Source organism: Eubalaena glacialis, chromosome 6, assembly GCF_028564815.1.
Source record: "Eubalaena glacialis isolate mEubGla1 chromosome 6, mEubGla1.1.hap2.+ XY, whole genome shotgun sequence".
NCBI lineage: Eukaryota > Metazoa > Chordata > Mammalia > Artiodactyla > Balaenidae > Eubalaena > Eubalaena glacialis.
This window is the reverse complement of record NC_083721.1, coordinates 55783433-55810689: the sequence shown is the minus strand read 5'-3', so window position 1 is coordinate 55810689 and position 27257 is coordinate 55783433. Positions and strand designations below refer to the sequence as shown.

Sequence of the window (27257 nt, the reverse complement as noted above, 5' to 3'; positions counted from 1 at the left end):
CACTGTGGCCCTGATGGCCACCTGCTTGCTCTGGTCATCTCTGTCTAAAGCTTCCTTGTCTTACCCAAAGTACCTCCTGCTGGTGATACCCGGCCATCTGCTGTCCTGACAAGGTGTGTGATCTTGGTTTTCCTTGCTTTTCTCTTTTGACTGCCCACCAAGGGTTCTTGCGTTGTTGTTGGCTCTGGAGCGTTGGGAATGGATGGGGCATTTTTAACCTTATAAGCAGGCTCTGTGGTGTTTTTGTCTTCTGAAAATATGGCTGAAATAGGACAAACCATATTATCGTTACACACAAAAACACAAGGCACCAACGTTGCTCTGGGAAGGAAACATTTCTAAATGTCTGACCTATCTGAACAAGAACTTACATTTAGAGTTTTCAGAGTATTGATGGAAAAAAGAAACACTAACTATAATTTTAAACAAATATTTCTTTAAATATGTGCTTTGATAAATTAAGTACAGAGGGGTAGGATGCCCTCTCTATCTTTTAATAGAATACTTAACTAAGGGGCCATTGGAGTAAGATTTTCTAAGTGTTTGGATCTTGCAGGTTGGTGGGGTGGATCGTGTATGCAAATCTGAATAAACTGTGTCCCAATAGACCACAATTTCTACATGTGGTCAGGGTCCCTATCTGAGATCCTTTTGACCAGCTAGTCTGGAAAGGATGATAAAAGAAGTTTCTCTTCTTCTGAGGATACTGAGATTAAGTATGTGCTTCTTAAATTTACAGTTATCATTGGGACACTTGCTTTCAACCTACAGGTTGGACTGATGAGAAAAGAAACTTTCTTTTATGCACACTGAGTACTCAGTAAGGACCTGTCAAACACTGATGAAGCCAGCACCTATGGAAACTCTCTCCCATCGGCTGAATTCTAGGACCAGGTGAATGAATGTGCTTTAGGGAGATAATTTAATAAAGTACCATATGTCAGCAGGACACCCCGAAAGGTTAGTTTTAGGTACTCTAATTTTAACTGTAACACCAGCAAATCATTTAATAGCACACACTTGTACCCTATTAGTCACTGTGTCAAGAGTAAGGAACACACTTGCCACCAAAGACTTTGCTCCCAGTTCAAACGGGTTGGGAACGCTGTGTCTCTTCTTACTCATTTCCTTAGGAGTTCGTCTCTCCCCCTCCCCCCTTAATGTAAATTAAAACAAGAATATGCAGATCTGAGTACAACAAGCATTTAAGAGTATATATTTGCAGTCGTTTCCTCATTGGGACTGTTTTTATTCCAGTGACCTAAGGGCTGTGGGGCAGGAGAAAGAGGCATCTTTCCATTTTTTAACTATCCAATCTCTTAAGACAGGCATAGAAATTGCTTTTGACAAAGAAAAGGGGGAGTGTGGTTCAGGAAATCACACTGTCATGTTTGTTTGACATGACAAACTCTGTGCGAACTTAACCTGGAGGATACCTGGTGGTGCTCATAAGAAGGTGGATACGAAGGTAGACATTGGAAATAAGACAATATATGTAACGTAGGAAGACAAAAAAAGCTAAAATAAAAGGAACAGAGCAAGAACAATTCAGGGTGTGAAAAAATGCACTTATTGGTATAAACACTTACATAGGTTTCATTTAAAAATTTTAATATAGCTCCCTAATGGGTTTAGGTACATCCTTGAGAAAGGAGGCTATAAATTAGTAACATCTTTGCCCTCAAGCATTTGATTCCAGGCTTCCTATTCCAAAACTAGTGGGAAATAATTTCAATTACATCAAGAGAAAGGATGTAAAGCAGAAATCATACCATGATTTGTGGCTTGGCCTTACCATATTATTCCGTAATAGATGGCTGTGTGTGGACAGGCTTAAGATAATAGCTACTTAAAAAAAACCCAAAAACTATTTGGCAAGGCTCCCAAACACCTTTTTTTCAAGCAAGTAATCAAAAATTAGGAAAAAGGCTCCTTTCAAGTTGTAGCTCTATACCCAGGTCAAACAGTCTTAGTTATTTATACTTTGATAGTTAACATAGGCTAGTGGTAGTACATATGTATTAAAAAAAATTTTTTTTGCACTTAAACTTCAATAAAAGCTACCAGCAAAATGAAAAGGTAATTTGGTTAGAAATACTCCAAAGGAGTTTCATGACTCTGCATTAGCCCTGAAGTTCAAAGCCTCCTATACAAAGAGGCCAAAGTCTGAGTTTACAGCAACCTCTACTGGATATTCACAAGTTTCAAAATTCTAGTTTCTTATCCAGGCCTATCAGTTGTCCCTTCTGATTACAGGGGGAAACTTGTGATCTCTCCAGTAGGATCACTGAATCATAGATGAATCTTCCAGAAAAAGCATGAACCTCTTCCCAGAAAAATCCAGAACTTGTGGAGATCAGGGTACAGCTGAAGGGCGTATTATATTCAAATTACTGCTTATGGAAAGAAAATCCAAGGAGGTCAAAGAAAAGGCATGGACACCAGAAAAGGGCTAAGAGGGCTGGGAAAGATGACCTGGTTTCTACAAGACCAGGGATAATGGAAATAACATAGTCAGAGAGAGACCTAGGTTCTACTCTTGACTTTTTAATTTACTAACTGTGGGACCAGGGGTCTCAGTTTCTTCATGTAAAGATGGAAGTTGGACGGGCTTCCCTGGTGGCGCAGTGGTTGGGAATCTGCCTGCCAATGCAGGGGACACGGGTTCGAGCCCTGGTCTGGGAAGATCCCACATGCTGCGGAGCGACTAAGCCCGTGAGCCACAACTACTGAGCCTGCGCCTCTGGAGCCTGTGCTCCGCAACGGGAGAGGCCGCGATGGTGAGAGGCCCGCGCACCGCGATGAAGAGTGGCCCCCACTCGCCGTAACTGGAGAAAGCCCTCGCACAGAAACGAAGACCCAACACAGCCCAAAATAAAATAAATTAAAATAAATAAATAAATTAAAAAAGAAAAAAAAACTACTGCTCTACTCTCCCATCCCATTCCTTTAAAAAAAAAAAAAAAAAAAAAAATGGAAGCTGGACTAGATCAGCTCTAAAGGAGCCATCCAGCCCTAAAATTCTTTTTATTTTGCTACACAGCCTAGAATCAGTGTCCTGGCCAGTGTTTTCTATAGCCAGCTTCAGAGTCTCAAGGCTGTGGAAGAGTACTCCCTTCACTAGGACTGTTAGGTTTTTGTTTTTGGTGAGCCGTCAGATGTTTTAATTTCTTTTCAGGGGTTACTCATTTTCCTATGTGTTCCAGATGAATTGGTAAAAACACAATAAGAAGCCAAGGGGATGGATGCAAAGGGACTGCAAATGGAAGGTGAATCAGGCCTAAAGGCAGACTGAGACTAGGGGAAGCTCAGAAACCAGCAGACAAGGAGCCAGGGGGTCAAAGGCAGGGCAGCCGATAGATACAAGTGATCATCGAGTCCCAGAGGTCTGGAGGCTGGGAGATACTGAGTGAATCAGGCTGCAGACCAAGTGAAAGAGGCAAAAAAGGAGAATGCATTGGAAGTTCTCATAAATCACTGGAAAGGAGGCAATGCCACCCCTCTATATGTTGTCTTCTCTAAACCTACTGTCAGATCAAGAAGTAATCACAGGGCCTATAGATCATCCACATTTGAGAAACGCATGTAGTGTGATCTTGCTGGAGTTAGGAAGAGAAGGTTAGAGTGAGTCTACCCCATGCTTTGACCCATGGGTGACCCCTAGAACATCCTGTCTTTCTGGTGGCCTAGACCGATGACAGTCTTCAGGGTCAGTGCTCAGGCAGAACCCTCTCCTAGGAGAGAAGAATTGGGGAAGGCAGGTAAGGCTAAGTCAAAGAAGTACAGTTGACCCTTGAACAACACAAGTTTGAACTATGCGGGTCCACTTATAAGTGGATCTTTTTAAAGAAATACATACAATAGTACTACACAATCCACAGTTGGTTAAATCTGCAGATGCAGACCTGCTGATATGGAGGGCCTGGAGGGCCAGCTGTAAAGTTACACATGAATTTTTGACAAAGGGGGTGAAGGAGGAGGGCGTAACCTTAACCCTCACTTTGTTCAAGGGTCAACTATAATTGTCTGGGACAGAACAGTAGATCTGAGTCCAGCAACATTAGCAAAGAGAAACTTCTTTTATCATCCTCTCCAGACTAGCTGGTCAAAAGGATCTCAGATAGGGACCCTGACCATATGTAGAAATTGTGGTCTATTGGGACACAATTTATTCAGATTTGCATACACTGTCCTCCCCACCAACCTGCAAGATCCAAAACAAAGGCTTAGTGGTACAAAAAATTAACAAACAGAAACCTCAATTAAATAGAGTCAGGAGACCAGAAGGGGGTGCTCTCATGCCCTGTGATGACAGCAGAGCCCAACAGAAAAAGAAAGACTCCTCTCTTCTTTCCTGGCAAGGACTCAGCCAATGAAAAGCCATGGACTTGATTTACCATAGCCTTCCTTACTTCTTTCCCGCCTATAAAATTCTCTTTTCCTTGACGTGGGAGGACTTGCATACCATGGCTGTACACCTCAAATTTATATTCTCTGCTGATCCAAAATAAACCCATCTTTGCTGGAGAAATAACTGGCAGTCTATTAGTTTCAGGTCAACAGTGGTGAGGGACAGGAAATGAAAAAAACTCAGAGAGGGAAAGAGCCCAAAGTTGTATACCAAGACAGCAAGGCAGCTCCTTTTTTGCCCTCCCTGCCAAACTAATGGAAATGTGAGAAAAGAAAGGTTTTGTCCTCTAAAAACAAATTAGTCATTTCTCCTTGGGCTTGTAATTGAACACACGAACCTACCCAAGCACCACCAAACAAGTCCACAGGGCTGATTTTTACACTCCACAATAATCATAACATACTTGGAGCATATCATGTGAGGGTGATAATGTGAGCTGATTCCTGGAGCAACATTAAGAATGTGGCAATCAGAGACTATCTTGTTTTCCAAACTCTGCTCCCAAAATGTAGAGTAAGTTTTTTGGGAAAGCAGCACTGTGCTTGTACTATACCCCAGGAGGCCACTAAAGTGCTCCAGAGTCATGAATTCACATGCCAACTACAGGAGTCAAACTTGCACTGAAATTATTATAGCCAAGTCTGGAATCTCATTGCCATGGGTTAGTCTCCCATGAGCTGAAAATGCAGTTAACTGCTGAATGGAACACAGGAATCAAATGAATGAGCCTTACATAAGATCCTGGGGACCTTGCTGAAATTATAAAGCAACTATTTTGAACTTGGAAAAAGAGATCATGTTAGCCTGAGTGTGTGGATTCATATTTCAAAATCTAACTAGAAAACCAGATTTTTCTCCCCTGTAATTAGATTTATGTATTGCAAAGAAACTAATTTTTTAGAGATACCTAGTTTGAGGTTTAGGTTTTCTTTTTTTTTCTCATAAGACAGCATTTATAATTTCAACAAATGAGGGCTATCCAGAAACACCTGAAAAATCAAAACTGCAGTGGCCAGTGTACTTCAGTGCTGGTTTCTTCCCTTCCTGCTTACATTGGTCAGGCTTCAATTCCTTATTATGTATTTGGGGCTGATAAAGTCTCCTTAAATTGACTGGAGCTGCTGTTAAGATTAGTTTTTACAAAAAGTATATATGAAAGCCCTCTGGAAACATAAAGCAATATAGTAATCATCACCATCAGTATTACTACAATTAGAAACCTCTACCTTAAGCATGAACATATGACACCATAAGTTGCTGGAAAGATAAACACAGTGGCAGAGGGAGGTCATCTTGGTTTATCTGAAAACTTTAACTCTAGCCTATAGGCCATCTTTGTTTTATGATCTGCAAAAATTTCAAGAAGTGGTTTACCGATTTTGAATTTTAAAAGCATGGGGAGAATGCTTAAAATAGATTATAAGCTTAGCATTTAAACCTCAGATGTGATTACTAAACACCTGAAAATTTCTAATATTTTGGGGGAAAAAAATTCAGAGCCAATTATACTCAGGGTGGTGTAAAGAAAGGATAGTGAACTTTAAGTCATCCACTTTAACAGAAGCCAGGAGCGGCTAACAGCTGTGAAGCCTCAGTTGAGTCAATATTTCATTTATAGACATCAGCTACAAACAACTCCTGTCTAACCTTTGCCCAGGATAGCCTACACATACTAACTGTCCTGATTATGGTTTCATATTTCTGTCCTTATATATTTATAATATCCAAGGTAAAGTTTTAATAAGCAATGATACGGACATAGGTGAGAAAGAGGATGGAGTAAAGGGCCTAGATAATTCTCAAAGCACATAGTCACCACCTGAACAAGTAAATGTAGGGGATGTTATAAAAATAAATAACAAAAAAAGTCACTTTAAGTGACTGGTTAACTTCCAACCCTCAAATTGATTCCTTTTCTTCTGGCCATGTAAAATGAATTTGCATTCTACACTAAAGGACATGTAATTTTCAGTGCATGTTCTCCACAGTTTTGTTCCATATACATTAATAGTAAATATAATTAAACATCAACAATAATAAATATTTCCAACTAAACCCTTCGGACTGCCTAGAAGACTCAAAATTGATTTGCTTTTCTGCCCTCCAAAGGGCAGAAAATTAGGGCTTCAGAATATGGTATTTTTAGTATCACACCACCCACTCAAGATATCACAGTAATAAAATCATCAGGTGTTAGAAGGGAAATGAAATGTACAGTTCATGTATTACTATGTCTTCTCATTCACTCCACCCCTAAACACACATATCTTACAACAGAGTACAAATGTGGACAGTGAATCCTAGTAAGGTTAAATGGTCTGTCCTATTGAAAACCGCTAATTAGTGGCAGATCTGAGACTAGCGCCCAGGTCCCCTAATTCCTACTTACTTCGCTCTTTATACCACCCTGGCACATGCTATGATACCTCCTTTTATATGAAGTAGGGTTTTCATTGTTTAAAACCAAAATATTTAGAACAGTATCATTTTAAGAAAAGAGTAACATTGTCTTAAATGCCTCTTTTAGATTCCTCTGATAGTTCATCAGTGCCTTACATTTATCAGATCTGTGCAGAACATATTTTTAAAATACACAAGCGTGAATGTATGTCAATTTGGGGATGTTAGGATCTAATGCTGAGAGCAGCACAAAAATTCATATTTTGTTTTGCCAGCAAAGTGCAGAAATGATACTCCATAGAGGTTGTAAATGTGAAGTAACAAGCCAGAAAAGAGATGTACTGCTGGCATTTTCTATAAAAGCAAAACGACACAAAAGCAGACATGCAGCTCATGTGAACTGTGCCTACCAAACAACAGAAGTTCAGGTTTATAATGAACTCAAATTTGAATATTTTTCACAAATATCTTTAAAACATGAGTTTTTTTTTATAAATGACTTAGGCCACAATGAGAGTACATTTGGAAAGCAAGAGAATGGACTTGTTCATCAAGTTCCCCATAAGTAAATCAAAGGGGTAATAAATCAAACGATGATCACTAAGGTCCCTTCTAGTTTTCAAATGAAGTGACTCCTCATTAAGCACTACAAAAATGTTCAGCTCCTCTAAAATATCTAAATGGAAAAGACAGCATCAGTGGGAAGAACGGAAGGATGGCTCCTTACCACCACGAAATCAGCATTCACCTAACGGTTCGATATTTAAGAAGAATTAAAGTCACAAATAAATACGACTGTGGGAAATTTTGAAATAAAATCTGTACCTATAACATCATACCAGTCAACATGGGACTTTTCTTTGGCTACCATAAGCCTCAGGGACATTCCATTTGATCACAGTTAGAGGAAGTGGGAGGTGGGCTAGGAAGGAAGTTCAGGTCAGGAACCACGTCTGCAGGGCACCCACATCCAGCAAACCGGGAGAGCCCCGTGCTGCCCTATCTGACTCCCCATGAGCACCCGCCTGCAACGTGAGCTGCAATACTGAATATTTTCAGTTATGAAAACCTCTAATTTCTGGTTATTGTGGTTCAAAGTTTACAAATCCCCCTTTCACAAATTAAACTCCGCAGGACACACAGCCTGACCCTTAGTAGGATCAAAAATCTATCAGTTTTGATTTGAAAATTAAAAATAACCCAATTATGAACACTCAGGTCTAATGCCGTTGGTTGAACCTATATAAATTATGCCAGTTTAAACCTACAAATCTTATGCCATTTCCAGCACAGACTACCTGAAATGATACAATGAATGTTGCTTCTTTTACCTTCTGTAGGGTGAATGGCATCCAAGAAGAGTTGCTTGTTTGACCATTTATCCCCACTTCCTAAAAAAACAACAACAGAAAAGGAAAGTGAAACTCTACCCCTAGTATAGACACATACACTATAAAAATAAGACAATACACAAAACCACTTCAATAAAAAGCATTATCACACAAATGAAGCAGAATTTTACTTCAACTACTTAAGTCTCAAAACTGCATTTGCCAACTAAAATAATTAGGCCATATAGGAAATGCATTAAAAGGAAACAAATTTGCCTTTTTAAAAATATGTTGTTGGATAATTTCTATGACTTTAATCAAGATAACCTGAAGATTGGTTAAAGGGTAAGGATAAAAGCTGACATTTTACCTAAAGAGTGATCTTTCTCCACTGGAAGCAGAGAATAAATATTAACATACAAAACAAAACTAAGAGGCTAAAGTGGAGGTGAAAATAAAACCCAAATTAAGTAAAAGGTTACACACAGGAACACAGAGGCACAAATGTCTACACATGGAAGACAGCTGCATTTAAAGCCTCATTCCAGAAACACGAAAGGCTCCACATCTGGCCATGCAAGTAGGATGCAAATGGGCATCAGGCTCATGGCAGTCACGACACTAACATGCAGGAGATGCTAGAGAAAGCCTGACTTCCAGGACACGTGGCTATACTGAACCAGATGGGATTTATCTTCTGTGTGAAAGAAGAATAGGAGCCTGACCTGTGAGAAGAGAGAAATCTTCAGATGAGCCCTGAAGAGGTTCAAGGGCCTATCCAGATCATAACAACGAGACAGATGCTCAGAGTAAAGGGAGGGTAGAGTGCGTATATTTCTAGTGCCCTCTGGAAATAACAGTTATGTGACTGAAGGAGGTGGGAAGAGTCTGACCAAGTATATAAATAGAAAAAAAGAAGAGAGATAGGTTACGATGTAGGAGTGGAATCCTCCTGGACAAGAATCCTCAAGTGTCAGAGAAAGTATAGCAACTGTGGGACTTTCATACGAATACGAAACTGGTAAGATTTCAGGAGGCAGGAAAATGTGGTCCTGCTATGAAGGCTGCCAAACATGAAAAAAACAAGAATAGTCAAAGAAAATAAGTGGAGAAGAGCTCAAGAAGACTAAATTAGAAAATGCACGAAATACAAATAAAAAGAAGCAATTTTAGGATTCATATGGAACTCTGAAAATAGAGACAAACATGGGATTTCAGTAGGAATCCAAGTGAAGAAGATCTCTCTTTGCAGTTAGCTGCAGAATCTAGAAACAATGAATGTGCCTGCGTCAGGAGCAGATGACATTGAAGCAAGCAAAGGGGAGCTAGAGGCAAAGGCGGTGCAGTGAAGCATCACTCAAAGATGAATTCACAATGGACGTGGCCAAGAAATCTTAATGGAGGATGGAAGGCACCAATACCTTTTTCCGGAACATTAGGCTTCTCCTTTTTGTGCTTATATTTGCTGACAATTTTGTGGAATAAGTTCTTTTTCTGAGACTGGAAAGGACCTACAGACAATATTAATATAAATATATTTAAAATTCACAATGTTTCATAAAATAATACTGTGTTTCTAAACAATTACACCCTCCCCCAGCTTGTGGAATAAGCAAACTGATTCACAAGAAATGTCACCTTGCATCTTTTCTCATCTAACTCGTGCTTAGCGCCCTTCCCTAGACTTACTGAAAAACCAGTGAGATTTTCCTTAGAAATATATTGGACAGAAGCCTCCATTAGGGCTGGGACTCCCCCAGCAGAAACTGCAGATTTAGTGACTAGAGACAGACCACAACCAGTAACAGCAGAGTAGATGTAGTCTGTAATAAAGAAAAGATTTTACTTTAGATTCCTAAATACCATGAAGGAAAGGATGGCACTGGCATTTCATCTCTCCTAAGAAACTGATTTTCACAAGGACAGCACTTTGAGGGCAACTTTCAGGTTGGCCCGACAGCCTTCTAGCCTATTCTGAGGATATTCTAGGAGGAAAAAAAGTGATTTAAAAATAGAAAAATATTTGCCAAAACTTTTTTTTGGAGGGTGGCGGGGGGAGGGGAGTGGGGAGAAGTCTCAGACTGTATCTTAGTTTTTTCACACAAAGAAAGGAGAATTGGGATTTTTCAGTCACCCATCAGAAATGCCAACAACAGCACTGACCTCCAAAAAGCAGGTTGCTTTCTACACTTTGCTAATATTCCTATGTGAAACTGACATTTTCCATAACTTCTGTTTCCTCGTGTGTAAATGGGGATGATAATATTGCCCAAGTCACAGGGCTGAAGGGAGAATTTAAAAATTAGAAGCTCTATAAGCTGCTCCTGCTGCATCTACCCACCTGCCAGTGTCTGTATCCACATGCCCTGCCTTCCTGCCAGAGGCAAACTATCTGTGCTCCTATCTAAAGTATACAATAAAATGGTTTTTATATTCACAAATATTTGCAGCCACCATCAATTTTAGAACATTTTTACCACCTCAAAAGTAAATCCCATATTCTTTAGCTATCACCCCTCCCAATATCTGTATTCTCCCTATCCCAGACTGCCCTGGCTAGAACCTCCACTATAATGTTGGATAGAAATGGTGAGAGTGAACATCCTTGTCTTTATTCCCTATCTTGGGGGAAAGCAACCAATCTTTCACCATTAAGCATAATGCTAGTTGTGAGGTTTCTTTTATTTTTTTTTGGTGTCTTTTATCAGGTTTAATAAGTTCCCTTTTTTTTCTGAGTTTGTTGGGTGTGAATCATGAAAAGGTGTTGAATTTTGTCAAATGCTTTTTCTACGTTTTCTACATCTATTGAGATGATCCTGTGGATTTTTCTTTGTTGTTGTTTTATTGATATGGTAAATTACATCAACTGATTTTTGGATGTTAAACCAACCCTGCATTCCTGGGGTAAAATACCAATTGGTCACAGTATATAATTCTTCTTATATCAATTCAGTTTGTTAGTATTTTGTTAAGGATTTCTGTGTCCATATCTGTTAGAGATAGTGGTCTGCAATTTTTCTTTTTTGTGATGTGTTTGTCTAGTTTTGACATTAGTATAATACTGGCCTCATAGAATGAGTTGGGAAGTGTTCCCTCCTCTTCCAATGTTATGGACAAGCTTACGAAAAACTGGTATTAATTCTTTAAGTGTTTGGAAGAATTCAGTGGTGAAGCCATCTGGGTCTGGTACTTTTTCGATTACTAAATTCAATCTTTATACTAGCTATAGGTCTATTCAGATTGTCTACTTCTTCTTAAGTCGGTTTTGGTAGTTTGTGTCTTTCTAGTAATTGTCTGTTTCATGTAGGTTATCTGACTTACCGGCATATAACTGTTCATAGTATTCCTTTATAATCCTTTCCAGTTTTGTAAGGTCGGTAGTAATGGCCCCTATTTCATTTCTGATTCTAATGATTTGAGTCTTCTTTTTCCTTGGTCAGTCTAGCTAAACATTTATCAAATTTGTTGTTCTTTTCAAAGAATTAGCTTTTGGTTTTAATGATTTTCTCTATTGTTTTCCTATTCTTTAATTCATTTCATTAATCTCCTCTCTAATCTTTATTATTTCTTTTCTTCTACTTCCTTTAGGTTTAGTTTGTTCTTCTAACAGTGTCTCAAGACAGGTTATGTTATTGATTTGAGATCTTTCTTCTTTCTTAATGTATGCATTTACACCTATAAATTCCCCTCTAAGGGGAATCCAATGCTTTGGCTGTATCCTACAAATTTTAGTATGCTGTGTTTTCATTTTATTCATCTCAAAGTATTTTCATATTTCCCTATTGATTCCTTCTTTGACTTATTGGTTATTTAGAGTGTGTTGTTTAATTTCCACATATTTTTGAGTTTTCTAAATTTTTTCCTGCTGTTCATTTTTAATTTCATTCCACTGTGGTCAGAAAACATAATTTGAATTATTTCAATCCTTTAAAATTTACTGGTTTGTTAAATGTCCCAGCATACTGTGTATTCTGGAGACTGTTCCATGTCCTGAGAAAAATGTATATGATGCTACTGTTGGGTGGAGCGTTCTATATATATGTTAGGTCTAGCTGTTGTATAGTGTTCAAGTCTTCTCCTTCTTTATTGATATTTGGCCTTCTTGTTCTATCAAAACTATTCTTTTTTCCATATCATTGCTCACCTTCTGATACATTATATATTTTTCTTATTGTTTAGGCTTGTTTATTCCTGGTAGTCCCACTAAAATGTAACCTCCTTGGCAGCAGGGTTCTTTGTTTTCATTCACAGATATATTCTACATGCCTAGAGTGGTGCTTAACACATGACTGATTCTCAACAATACTGTTGCATGCACAAATAAATAAAGCTCTTAAAACACTGATGGCATCAATAAAGAGCTCAAGAAACGACAGTTTTTGCTATTATTACTGATAACATAAAGGTGTACAAGTGTTTTTTGATGACTACACCAAGTCATCCTTCTAAATAACCAATAGCAAATACTTTTGAATTGGGTGGTGGTGATCTGAAATGGAAACAGAAAACACTTCTTATTTGTTTTTTTTTTGGGGTGGGGGGGAGTGAGCAAAAAGGGAAAGAAAATAAATTTAACAAATACAAAGAAAATATATCATGTATACAATCTACACTAATATTATAGGTATTCTCTATAGTCCATTTGCAATTACTCATATGTATTTTATACAGTCCAGGAAACTGCAGGCCAGTGCACATGAATGACAGATACATGGGTAATCACAGAAAACAGAAGAAGAAGAAAGCAGAAAAACAATTCTGAGACTTCTCAGGACCATAAGGATCCTAGTGATTTACCCATAGGAAAATAATTTAATAATAATAAGCTATTGCCTCACAGGGAGAATGATTTCTGTGTTCATCACTGTGTATGAGAACAATGGGATAAGGAAGTGGTTCACAGAAGCAAACTGATTTGATGTATGGAATGGGTTAAGAAAGAAGAATAGAATACATATTTTCAGACCAAACCATACTCAGACAAATCTAAAAAGTATAATTTAAGGACAAAACTAAATATAGAGCTTGCCAATTTTAACATAAAAAAAGAACATCCAGGGTGGTTTAGTACATAGAAGAGCTCCTGTAAACTTATATTTTTAAACCTCCTTGCTGCTAGCCATCCCCAAACTATAACTATAAAACAAATCTAAGCAAATGACAAGTTCAGATAAAAAAGAAAGTGACAAACTTGAAGGAGTAATAGATAAGATATGATGGTATTCACTGAAAAGCAGTAATTTTAGAGTCAAGAAGTGAACAATTTGATTCCTGCCCACCAGTATGGTACATATGTTTGATATTTTGTTCAAGGAAAATAAAGTCAAAGTTTGTAATAAATAGCACATATACTACTATTTTTTCCTTAGTTAATTATTCTATTAACACAGAAATGTCCATGGAGGGAAAAGAAGGTAGGAAGTCAAAAGCAGAGAAAAGAGTTTTAGAAGGAATCATTCAGAAAGCAACTGTCTTTCACTAAGCCACCATCTCACGTTTCCATGCCATCTCATCTCCTCATCTTCCTACCAAATTTCTTGACTGTTTGTATCAGCTTCCACTTCCTTATGACAAAATCACCTGTTGCTGGCATATAAACTAGCTTAGGACTCCACTTACATTTTTGGGCTGGATGACCTGTGTTTTGAAGGTATCAATCTCTTTTGCACCCCAACTTCACAGCTGGGTAGAAAATAGCAGAGACAAACCACAATCTGAGAGGGTAAGAGGGGTGCCATAGAGACATTAACAATAACTTTTCCAAAACATTAATGTTGTTCATGGTTTGCTGAAAAATGGACATGTTTTGGCTGAGAAGTGTAGTGACATAGGAGCCATTTCAGTATTAGCATGGTATGAAAACTTTTCAAGGTCAGCAAGTAAGGTGAATTAAGTGAACCTTGCTCTGGAGAACTATTATAGGAAACAAGTGTTCGGCATAACTAGAATGGTGGTGGCTTAATGCCCAGTTTCTATAGTTTCATGTTTTTAAGCTATAAAAAGGGAAGAAGGTTTATTCTAAGACTAGGCTGTCATTTCTGTAATGAACACATAAGTAATGAATGACCAGTGAAACAACAAATTCCTCTGCAATAATTCATAGCAGAGCTTCCCTGGTGGCGCAGTGGTTAAGAATCTGCCTGCCAATGCAGAAGACACAGGTTCGAGCCCTGGTCCGGGAAGATTCCACATGCCGGGGAGCAACTAAGCCCGTGCACCACAACTACTGAGCCTGTGCTCTAGAGCCCATGCTCCGCAACAAGAGAAGCCACCGCAATGAGAAGCCCGTGCACCGCAACGAAGAGTAGCCCCTGTTCACTGCAACTAGAGAAAGCCCACGCGCAGCAACAAAGACCCAACGCAGTCAAAAATAAATAAATAAAATAAATAAATTTATTAAAAAAAATAATTTATACCAAAGTGCTCCCAGCTGCTGGGCATATGAATCTGTGGACTGGAGTAAGTTCAAGTAAACCAGCCACAATCAAGTTAGGATTCACTGAGGGGAAGGGGCCACCTTAGTGTGCTAGACATACATGCCTTGTTTAAAAAAAACCCTCAGGATTATACTAGGTATACCTTTTATACATGCAAATGTGCTGTCACCATGTTCAAGAAAATGTCTGGTGGCAGTGAAGACTCTCAAACAGTTACAGGGCGAAAAACAGAGTTCTGCCCAACCTGGAAGCTATCACATCCTGATACGAAAGGATGGCCTGGCTTTCATCACATTTCAGCTCTTAAGCACAGAAAGTATCCTCAGGTTGGCTCAATCCCAAACAGGGGTTTCTGTCCTCAATCTTTAATTTTGTAAACCTGCTTCTTTTATTCCACTGTGATTTTTAAAAATCTCAAATCCTTAACCATTTGAAATTTCAATCTTGCAGTGTAAGTGTGAATTGGAAAACAAATGAGAAAGACCAAGAGTATGTTTGCTAACGGGCTAAAAAACACTGTGAAAAGATAAAGAGATAAGGGAGGAGAAATTAAGTCAAGGGTCAAGCTCGGGCATAATTTAAACACTCTAAATTGAACTCAATTAACTTTTTCTCCATGACCCTACTTTGCTTGAAAATTACTATTTTACAGAGCACTCCGACTTCTGAAACTTTTGTAAAAAGTGCTTCATACATTAAGAGTAAATAAACACTTAAAATAATGTGTCAAAACAAACCTCTTAAGAAGTTACAATTAAATTTAGATTTATAATTCAAAGCTTTCATTTGAATATATATAAGTAACTGTGGGAGAGAAACCAGAAAACACTATAGGAATGGGCTGCTTCAGCTGACCTGCATTGTGAGTTGGATGGATTATAATTTCCTGGATAATTTGTTCTTAGAAGCAAAGGGAAATTCTATTCCAAAATCATCTATATACTAAGTCTACTATAATGTAGTCTGAGCCTCGTTGGAGGAAGGTGACAATTATTTTCATCCCTTTTTATTGTAAAGTTTCTGACAAGACCTATTGCACAGACATAAGGGACAGGGCAGAGATAGCGGAGGGGACGATGGAAAAGGGGAAGACTACTTAGAAATACAGATATAAATAAGAAGACCACTGGAAAAACAGAATTGTAAGCCCAAGCAGGTGCTATGATTTTGAGATATGTAACTATATAAATGCATACATAATCATTTTCCTCTAGAAATTACACTTCATAAAAATTCTATACATATAACCTGGAGAAGCTAAAAAAGTACCTAGTATAAGGCAGGGAAAAAATGTAACAAGTGTTGAATAACAAATATAGGAGAAAATAAAATACAGACAAATGGCAAACTGTTGGAGAAAAAATGTGGTTTCCTATGAACACTCGCTCCTTTACTAAAGAACTAATGATCTCACTCACAATGTTTGCTTTGAACGATTCATTATGTAAAGATGCAAAGGGTCTAGACTAACAAAACAATCTCCTCTATCCTCTAAAGATCAGGCAATTACAGCACAGCTGGTATGATAATTTCATTAATAACTTGTAGGATAGTACACTGGCGCTGCTAATGCCAAATTACAATCAGCCACAAATACTATTTCTTTAGTTTGCTAAATACAGAATATATTATTTAATTTCTGCTTTATTTTAATAGCATTTTGCTCCACAAGTTGGAATGCAGAGCAAAATCTAAAGCCTGGACAGACCTCCTACCTATGTAATTACTGATATACTGTATAAGAACCAGGGACTTTGTGGCTTGAGAGCCATAATGGAAGAGTTAAGGTGATACTGTATAAAGTATAATCCAAAACTCCAAAAAGCTATTTCATAGCAAAAGAAATACTGTTAATCTCAGCTGGGAGAGGAAAAACATATAACAGACAACCAAGACCCAAGAGAAGGTCTCATGAAAATACATTCTAACTTCAGGGTTTTATAGCTTTACAAAGATAAATCTATTGTTACTGTCCCTGAAAGATAATTCGGCCAACTTCAGAGCTCTAAAATGAATGTCTCCCAACTGCAAGGAGCGGAGAAAGAGAATACGTCCTGCACAGCAATCAGTTAAGTTCCATTTTATTAGCTTGTCAGGTATTTATCAGCAACTTTAAATCCAAGAATTACGGGGCTGACGATACCTGGCATCTTTGGGCTCATGGACTACTTTACCTATTCCTAAATATCTCTAGGGCACAAGGACTGTCATTTCATTTGGCAATCTATTACAGTGCTCAGCTACCTACCTGTCAACAAGCTGCTTTATTTCTTTCCTACCTATCTTGGGAGATCTCAGAACAACCCTATTTTAGTTTCCCAGATGAGCAAACTTGGTGATGCAACGTTTCTTTTTTAGTTCTTTATTCACTAGACTTGTTTTTATTAACCACAGCGGAAAACCAAGCTAATTCTAAAATCACTTTTACATTCTTCCCTGCCTTTAATCATGAAGGGAGAATTTTTTGCAACCTTTCAGAGTCATCCTGATTTACAGGTCTCCTCAGTTGTTTCAATTCCAGTGTACAATGGGGGTTTTAGGTCTTGAGGGAAAAAGGTTTAGGTTTCTTCAGACATAATTTTTCCCTAGATATATACCTTATATACTTCCCCAAATCCATGAAATTATATATCCTCATTAACATTTATCTTTGATCATTATCCATGATTGCTAGATTTTGGCAAGATTTATGTAAAGATATATGTCATCATCTATCCATCTATCCAACTAAAATACACACACACAAAAGAATTAATCTGATTTGCCATAAAGCAAGCAACAGGTAGCCTTTTTTACAGGGTAATTATGAGAAATCTACCAAATCCTGCTCAGAATTCGCTCCTGGAAACAACAAAACCTTGGCCACACTAGTTCTTCATCTCTCCATTCACTACCCTGATAGGAGAGCTACCAAATGAAGTCTTTCACAACTGTACGGAAAACTAGAGGTTATCTGCCCATCAACCTTTAGACCTAAAGTAAAATCAGAAGACGAGTTTCTCACTGGGAGCAATACTGTCGTTTAGGGTAGGACAATTCTTCCTTGTGCTTGAATGTCCTGAGTGGGTTCAGATGTTTAGAACCCCAGCCCCTGCCCCACAAACGTAACGGTGGTCCCAGGTGTTGAGACCACTGAAAAGGCACTCCCCACTCTTTAAAACCCCTCTAGGAACTACAGTGCTGCCCCTAATGAGTGCTGAGATCCACCCAAGTCACACTGATAATTTAAAAAGCTTCCTCGATATACACAGAGTAGAATCTGATATTCTTGAAAACACAGCATTTTTCTAAATTTAACGAAACCAGTAAAAATTATATTGCCGGAGTATTACAGGGAGTTTTATTTGCATTTGATTCACACTGCCAGTAAAGAAGAGAGTCTCCCTATTAGGTGAATGGAAGGATTTCACTGTCCCAGAGTCCAACCTGTTGCAGACAGACAGGGAACAGAAGAAATAGGCTCAGCCAGCAGTTTCTGCTCAAGAGAAGCTCAACATTCCCCATCTGAATTCTGGAGAGCAGGAGGTCGAAGACCATGTCTAACACTTTCAAAAGAGCTACACACTTATGGGCAAATGTATAGGCTGAGATGCCAAAGGACAAAGGCTGAAGAGACTTAGGAAGGAAAGAAGAGAGAGAGAAGTAAGGCAGGAACCAAGATAATCTTGGAAAGCAACCTGAAATTCCAACTCGCTGCTTCAACTGTAAACCCAATTACATTATCTAAAGGGAGCTGCAGACGCTGAGAAGAGGCTTCAGTTAGATTCTGACCACACTGCAGGAAAGTACAGCACACATCTAACCTTTGCTGGTTTTAGTCGGTTCTGAGGACATATTTCCAGTCTTCTTCTTTTTTCTTGGGACAGGTACACATTTCCGGTCAAATGTAACAGGACTATACTGAGGGAGGCTGTTGAATTTCTTTTCAAATTCTTCATCCAGCTTTGCTGAGCTAATAAAAGAGGGGAGGGGATAGAATCAATCAGCACATGATGTAAATATTTAAACAGAAAATGATCTAAGATATATTTTAAGATATTCCATTTGAAAATGGGGTCCCTAAGGATTAGGGCATTATTAATAAATTCTGTGCAAGGACAAAAAACATCTTTCCAGAAATGCTAGAGATTTACCAACACAATTTTCTTCATAAACTCACACAACAGGTTGTTACCTTAGAAAAGTAGAAACATTATATAAAAATAGCAGAATATTTTTAAAGTGGAGAATTTGCTGTTCTTTCCATTGGCATGGGAATTTTTCATTAAGTTCAATACAAAGCATATTCCATCCAGACAAGTTTCTCATTCTAAAGATTCTCGTGTGTGTGTGTGTGTGTGTGTGTGTGTGTGCAAGCTTATTGATAGTATGGTATATTGGTAATTTTGTAAGCTTAATTTAAAAAAATTATTGACTAGTACGTGATTAAAATATACACACACAAAGAAAATGCAAACAAATATTCTGAATATTAGAAAAGAATTCTGGGCAGTTGACCAGGATGAGGACAAGATACTCAATGAGAAAAGTAAAGCCAGTTTTCAAAGAACACAACTGGCAGAGAGGCAACATTGCTTTAACGCAAACCACAAATGACTTCATAAATGCCACCAGCAAGCCACCAGCAAAGTTGGGAAATCCTTGGGCTGCTTTTGACTGTCTCTAAGTCCCCCTCACAGCAATGGCAGTATGCCTGCTGGATCCTAGGCTAGCTGCTGGCTTTCATTTATAGTGAGACTTATTAGCTAAGATGCAACCCAAACAGATGGGAGAAGCTGCAGGAGAACTGCTGTGCTTGGTAGATGGAAAATGGAAAGCGTACTGAGAAGAGAGCAGCTTTGAGTACCAACTTAACAAGAAGTTAACGTGTTAGGCTGCTACCTGAGGGATGTCCTTGAGGTGTGTCCACTTAAGACTATTCTCAGTTTTGGAGAAATGTACAGGAATTGGGAGCAGAGATAAGACAGTCAGATGACCATCAGAATGGCCAACTGAGAAAGGCCACTACTAAGTTCTAACAAAGCAGTGAAGGGTGGTGGGTGGGAGTGATGTTCCTCCCTTAATAAAACTGTCTTTTCTCATTTCAGTTAATAAATATTTATACTAATGGAAAATCAGATACTATCCAATACTAATCAGATGCTGTCAGAAAGCTACCTATAAGTCGTAAATTTTTCAGATACTCTGGATAACCAAAAGAAAAATACGAAAATGCAAGCTGTAACTCCTTAGGTCCCTTCTTTTTTCAACTAGAATAATTACCTATGTTTTTCGTGGAGAAGTCTATAAAAGTAGAACTGCCAATACTGAGTGAATTTTCCTTGGCTATAGTTAACTAAACAGGTAGCACATTTTCTGCGATAAAAAGGTTTAAAATGCTCATTTAGAAATCTCAGAGAAGACTGACAGGATCTGGCATTTTTCACTGCTCATGAACTATGTTGGCATGTTCCAAACAAAGCAAACCCAGACAGTCTGATTCTGATAGGCCAATATTTAAAGAAGGGAGAGGAGGAAAGATCAGAGTTTTATCACTGATTTAGCCTGTAGAAAACTACACTCCCAGTTAAATACATGTGGCTTCCTTAGAAATGATTAAAACAAACGAAAACACCCCACACTCCAATCTCTTTTCAGGAACAGATTTTCAAAAGATTGTTTCACTTTTCTTGTTCCTCAAAGAAGACTGGTAAAAATATCTCTCTCATAGCTTCAGCAGTTTCGAATGGAAGCACCAGAGAACTTTCTGCTGGGGAGCCTTCATGCCTGCTTAAGTCCCCTGGCCTTCATACTGTTTGCAACAAGACCTGCTTATTTCTCAGTATGTAGACCCACAGGGCACTGGTAGTTCCAGGAGATATAGAGCACTGGTCCTGACGCTCGATTGTCACTTTTTAAGAAAGTCGTGCAAATACTTTTGTATTTGACGAGGACAAATGTGAGGATTTTCATGTCATTCTTTAAGCATAATGTCAGCAAAACTAATTTGAACTACTTTGGACTTTTAAAAAAATTAGAAACAAAATATATAAAATTATAAATATATCATCTCGATATAAATAATATTGAGGAATCATCATCACGAGAAATAATTTCCACCCTCCCACTGTATGATGAGGGCCTTAAGATTAACCAGACCTTAGAGCACCGTAATGTCCAGCTGAAAAAGTACACTATCCCACAAAGAGAAATGCAAATATTTATGGATAAACCAAATATAATACTCCCAAATGCATAAAATTTGCATGCCTCTAACATACTTATGAAAAAATATGGAAAATATATTAAAATGTACTTATTTCTAGTCAATGTATTCTTTTCAAATTGGGCTAATGAGAAATCTCAAAGGATTTTTAAAGCAGTACAACTGAATATACAGATGATTTCTTCACCAATATAAAGTACTGAATCTCCTAACTAACAAAATGCTTTCTGTTAAGATTGGTATTAGGAGTCTGTTTTATATAATAAAAAATGAAATAATTCTTAATGATTTTATCTTGATGTATGCTCCTTCTTGATACTGCATTTTAATACATAATTAATTGCTGAATATTCTCTGTATCAAGAGAATACTTAATCTAATATTTTAATCTCAGAGCATTAGAACATGGTTTATACAAAACAAAGTCAGAGGTAGAAACATAATTTTATCTACATTTTCAGCTGTCATTATTTTATAAACATGTACATAACCTTCAGAAATATTAAATGAAGTACATACAGTATGTAAAATTAGCAAAGTATAAACATGCTTATATAATATCCATCATAAACTTCAGATGAGAAATGCATCCTAGAGATGCATTGTAAATGTAAAAACATATACAATGTTAACGCCACTAATACAAGGTGGACCTCCATTCAAACTCAGGCCTAAGTCTAAAATCTACACATTTTGTACTATACTTAAAACATGAATGACACTATCACTCACACAACCATGCTAACAGCAGGAATCATGAGATACACTTGATTTGTATTCCTTCATGTGCTTACTAAGACGGCAGGATGTGCTGACTGGATACTCAAAGAACAAGCAGTTAGTGATTTGTTTACCTTGAAAATACCACCACATTTGGGGTCTGTGCTGTGTCTGACTGTGCTCACAGACACTTACCCAAGGAGAGAGTCTTCCTTTGGCTTTGTCTTCTTGAACTTCTTGCTTCCACTGGTCCCACTCTGGTTAAATGTCCAGCTTTCTTCATTCCAACACCCTTCGTGATCAGAGGAGTTCCCTTTTCCTGAGCTTCGTTTCCCTAAGGAAATTCAAAAGAAAGAGTGTGCTTGGTATACTGGGATGGAAGGGAAATCATCTTAGTTGCTTCACAAGTGACCTCTTGACCCCTTAGGTATCATTTGCATGATGCCATTTGTAACTATTTCAGATTCCTCAGAGTGATTCCTGATGGACCACCTTTAATAATAGAACATGCAAAAACGTAACTTACAGACTCTGAGATCCACAGTCTCATCATAACAGGTGCTACATGACTCATGAGACAGACTAACTATCAATACTACTAGCTTTTCCATTAGATAATCAGCCTGAGGTGTGGGAGCCCTTTTCTGGTATGCACTATTAATTCTAATTTCCCCAAGACTTACTGGAATGACATCCCTGGAGAACTATGTACTCTCAAGGATCTTCATTCAGGACTTGTTAGACCTATTTTCACACATCTCTATAGTTGGAATTTAGCTTGGCAACAGGTAGTCCCCTAGCCAGATACTATTATTTTAAAATAGATGAATTTATATGAAACACTCTATGGAATAAAGGTATATATATTAACTGGTTTCTGGATACTGCTATGTTTTAAAGAGCTCTTCACTTCAACTACAGTTTTGATTACCTAGTGGGGAGGGTTAGATAAGTTATTTGCTTCTAGAGTCTACAGGTCAAGATTCTGCCAAACATATCCGCTTGTTTCAGAAAATTATTTCCATCAATTTTAAAAACCAGACTTAAGAGCTCTACACATGCAATACTGATCCTTCAAAACAAAAAGCCAGCCAACACCAGTAAAAAAAAAAGGTTGGAGTAACTTTAAACACTTATATTCTGAGAACTATGTACAAAGTGAATAGAAACTCTCCTTAATGGTGCTAAAAACATATAGGTAAAATGACAAATGTATATGATCTATAAACCGTAAGGAATTGTACAAATGTAAAATATTATTTTGATACTATACTGTTCTTTATTGTGGTTCTTTTCAATACATCTAAAGGAGAAATTCTGCTAGGTTTCCATGTTCTTTTCAGATTTAGAGAAGTCACTCACCTCTGTCAACATTAGCTCGCAGAGAGGTGAGCATACCCTCGGACACCAGGGTTTTATAAAGAGCACCTTTGCAAGACCTCTCGGATTTCCGGGAGCCACAAGTCTCTATTTTTCTGTGACAGTCACTGTCCTCAGGCTTGGCCTGTCCCGATAGGCTGGGTGGTAATGCATCCTCCGTAGGGGTCAATGGTTCTGCTTTTATACCCTCTGGCACCTCACCAGAAATGTTCTTGCTGGCAGAAATACTGATAAAATCTTGAGGTCTTGACTCTTTGGTGGTGTCTGAGGATTTTTCCTTTGACATTTTCTTCTCTCTTGATTTCACTTTCTTCTTTGGTGGCTTGGCATCCAAAATGCTTCCCTTGCCACTTGAGGATGTGCGGACCTTCTTGCGAGGGGTTTCTCCAAGCTTCTCGATGCCCCAGTCTCCCTTTGCAACAGCTTCAATGGTGTACATGACACTCTCGATATCAGATTCTGAGGACTGCCTCTTTTTGCAAGTCTTCTTGGGTGTGGATTTATCATTTCCATGTCGATCCATTTTGTTTTTCTTCTTTTTCTTTTTTAGCTTTTCTGGTTTGCTTAATGCTGTGGGATCTTCAATGATCATAATTCCATGAGGATGGCACATGTGATCCTTTCTGCTGGGAACATCGCTTATTATTATCTTGCTACTGGCAGAGTAAGAAAAATCAGGGAAGTGACTACATTTTTGATCTTCCTCTAATTCTTCCTTTTTAATTTCTTTGGGAGCTTCCATTTTTATACCCATTATATCATCCATTCGCAGCTCCTCAAAATTTCTTAATTCCTTAGAATCTCTTACATTTTCCTTAGCTGATTTTTCAAATTCTGCTTCTTTCTGTAACCTGGCTTCATCTATTTTCTCCATTTTTATTTCTCTTTCTTCCTTTCCCTTCTCCAATTCTTTAATTCTTCCGCCATCTGATTCTTTTGCTTTTATTAGCTTTGATTCTTCCATTTTCACCCCCTCTGATGCCAGGCACATCTAAACAGTTAAACATGAGAGAACAACCAAAATACATTATTCTATACTTGAAATTAGCTTAAACTTTTAAATTACATCCTTTTAAAAAATAATCAAAACAAACTTCAAACTTTACAAGTCCACTTCTGCCAAACTAACTTAAACTATTCAAATTAATAAAAGGCTTTGTAATATATTCATTCAACTCTAGAGGAGCATATACTCAAATTCTCACTTTCCAGCTTCTCATGAAGCTTTCCTCTGAAAACAAGATTTGGTAAAAGAAGGATGGGATCTAGAGTTGAAAGACCTGAGTTTGAGTCTTAATTTTGCTACTTGCTAACTCTGCACCTAGAATGAGTCATTTCAGTCCTCATTCCTCTGTTGTCTTTGTAAAATAAAAATGATGATCATAGTTGTCTCAGAGGATCCTGTGAGGTCTAAGTGAGATGATGCACATATGGCAGTACTTAGTAAATCATCCCAAAACTCTATTCAGAGATTTACCTTTTCTTTTTTCTTGGGGAAATGAGAGAAATAGCAACAATTTCTATCTACCTGCTTAAAATTAGAAATGATAAGATGATTCATTAAAGAACTACAGAAGGTTTTGGTTAATGAACAAAACATTATAGGTCCACAAATGCCAACAGATAACCTGAAAGATCACAAAAGCTCTGAAAAATAAGTGGGGGGTGGTTTTTTTTTTAAAACCCATTTGATGGCAAACTTGATCTGATCCAAACTTACCTGGCTGCAAATTCTGACCAGAACTATTATTTGACTTAATGTGACTATTCATGTTTTTGCTATTAAATCTCCATGAATTTGAATATATATTAGGGGAATTAGTGGCATACTGTAAGATACACACACTGTATCATTTTCCCTAAAATCTGAAAAATTTTGACCACCAAAACACATCTGGGAGCAATTCGGTTAAGTTTTTAAACTCCCCAAATTTCACATATAGGACATTAAAGGAGAAACTCGCCATCTTCCTCTCCAGCAACTATGTACCTTGAAACTGCAATCTAAAAGCTATTTTCTAAAAGAGGAAATTACAGCTCATTGTAAAATTCATTTTCAATACCTGGCTTTTCATTCATAAACACTCCCCGTAAGGCTCCCCAGTGCTAGGCTCAGTGGGGGACACTAAAGGTGCAAAGATCAATAAGGTCTGTCCCATGATTCCTGACAGCTTCCACCCCAGCCCCCCAGCCCCTCGGAGGGATTCATCACGAGTCACTACAAGGCTGATGAAGCCAACGGCAGCACAGGAATTCTTAACCATTACTCATTTTATCTACTCTGCACTGTCAATTTAGAGGAAAAAAAGACTATTAGGGTTTGCTGAACCCCCCAAATCAAGTACATGAGTAGGAAACTGATCTGTTTTAAAAGAAAAATCACCATTTTATGGAATGGCAAGTTGTCAGAGATTGTTAACAGATATAAAATTCATTTTTTAAATGGATAATACATTGAATTAAACATCAGATACTATTTTACCTCATTTTTTCCCTTAGTACTTTCAGTACATCTCAAATCCTTCCGTGAGAATTATGTTATGATTAGTAAGTCTCGGAAGAAGCTGGAGAAGGGGCGGGAGGAGGCAGACAGTGCAAGGTTTTTTTAAAAAAATGAACATGAGACGAGTACCCAGCCCTTCAGGATCATTCACAGGGAAGATGTGTAATATCATGAATTCACAACAGAGCTATCTTCTTCAGGAAATCATGTAAGTTAACTTTTAGACCTCAGCAAGTAGTTATGAAGACTGAGAACTTCCCTTTATTAAACCTAACCAGAAAAAAGATCAAAGCAAAATGTTAAATTAATTCTGAAACACTGGGATACATTTCATCTTCCCTGCATGCTTTATTCTCAGGGGAGATTTGCTGTTTTTGTATCAATTTTGGAATAATTTTTATTTTCCTTTCTCAATTATCCTAGTCCTTCATGAATCTAACTATCCCAGGTAGGGAGAGAGACTATGCTAGAAGAAGGCTAGAAAGGCATCCTCAAGGTAAATTTTATAGTTTTCAACCACTATCGCTCTGGTGGCCTTTAATAAGTCACTTCAGGGACCTTTGCCACACAGGCACTGATTTTGCCAACGGTTTGCATTTGCACAGGTTCATCTTAGCAAACCCAATAACACTTTGCAAACTCTATTCTCAGCTTCAATATATTTCAAAACAATTCTCCTCATCACCCCTGATAGGATTCTACAGCTAGGAATGAAATGGAACAAATGCAGACATTCACTCTGGGGACATATTCTGGGAAATAGCATAATATTTCTTGGGAAGGTAATTACCCCGAGCACTAGTCATGCTTTACTTCCTTGTTTCAGGCTCTTCAAGTTTTTTCATAAATAGAGCATGTTAATTCTAAATTATAAGAAAAACAATTACATGGCTGGAAGTTAAACTATAAAAATAAAACAAATAATTACAAATCACAAATCTCACTAACCAAACCCCCAAACAAACACAAATCAAACTCTAAGAGTTGGGTGTTACTCTAGACTTACCTAATTATCTTATCTAATGTTATCTAATTTAACATTCGTCCTAATGTAGAAATTCATTTTATTATAAAATTCCTGAGAGTTATCCAACTTTCTGCACAAAGACAGTGACCATATTAGAGGGCAATGCTGTTTGAAATTTTTAAAATATTGAGCAAAAATCTATAAATCCTATCAGTCCTGGTTGTTCCCTGAAGCCACTTAAATTAATCCACTCCTTCTCTCATGTGACAGACTTTTAAATCCTAGAAGATAGACTTTATGTTCCCGTGAGTCTCTTCCCCTGGAATAACTGCTCATTATATGTAAAGGCTTCCCAACCTTTCAAAAGTTGGGTCCCTCTTATCCAGATGCAGTATGGTTGCCCTGAAGTGAGAATGGACTTTATTGAAATAAGCTGGGTTTCTGTGCAAGCACCATACTTGCTTGCCTAAGGCCACACAGTGAGCTAGGCAGGTAGCTTATACCTGAACCCATATGAGGATATAAAGGCTGAGAGACCGTAACAGTACATTCTCCGCTGGGTTGTTGCCAGGCAAAAGTAAACAAACGTGTGCAAATAAAACTCATAAATGACATAAAGCTTATAAGGGCTGGAAAACAATGACGTTTCAATTTAGCAGTATCTTAGGATTAAGTTCCTAGCCTTCCTGTAATACTCTAGATGAAGAGTGGAACTATTTGTCAGTTGATAAGGACACTAATCTTCTAATGAGAACCAAAGATGAACTTGCCCCACTGTTTTTATTTTTAATTCATTTTTACTGGAGTATAGTTGCTTTACAATGTTGTGTTAGTTTATGCTGTACAGTAAAGTGAATCAGCTGTACATATACATATATCCTCTCTTTTTTGGATTCCTTTCCA

General features: G+C 37.8%; 1 protein-coding gene across 7 annotated transcripts in view; it reads right to left on the bottom strand.

Annotated features, from left to right (window-relative positions):
• BBX (BBX high mobility group box domain containing) overlaps nucleotides 1–27257 on the bottom strand; it is a 279825-nt gene that overhangs the window by 12126 nt on the left and 240442 nt on the right. For 5 of the 7 annotated variants that reach the window (XM_061194151.1, XM_061194153.1, XM_061194152.1 and 2 more), the window contains 6 exons: nucleotides 22867–23875; nucleotides 21700–21838; nucleotides 18383–18531; nucleotides 9564–9653; nucleotides 8143–8202; nucleotides 65–262 (listed from right to left, as the gene is read on the bottom strand). In XM_061194151.1, coding sequence (XP_061050134.1) covers nucleotides 65–262; nucleotides 8143–8202; nucleotides 9564–9653; nucleotides 18383–18531; nucleotides 21700–21838; nucleotides 22867–23875 — 1645 coding nt within the window. The remainder of the gene's footprint in view (nucleotides 1–64; nucleotides 263–8142; nucleotides 8203–9563; nucleotides 9654–18382; nucleotides 18532–21699; nucleotides 21839–22866; nucleotides 23876–27257) is intronic. The other 2 variants (XM_061194150.1, XM_061194156.1) reach the window with 2 other exon arrangements.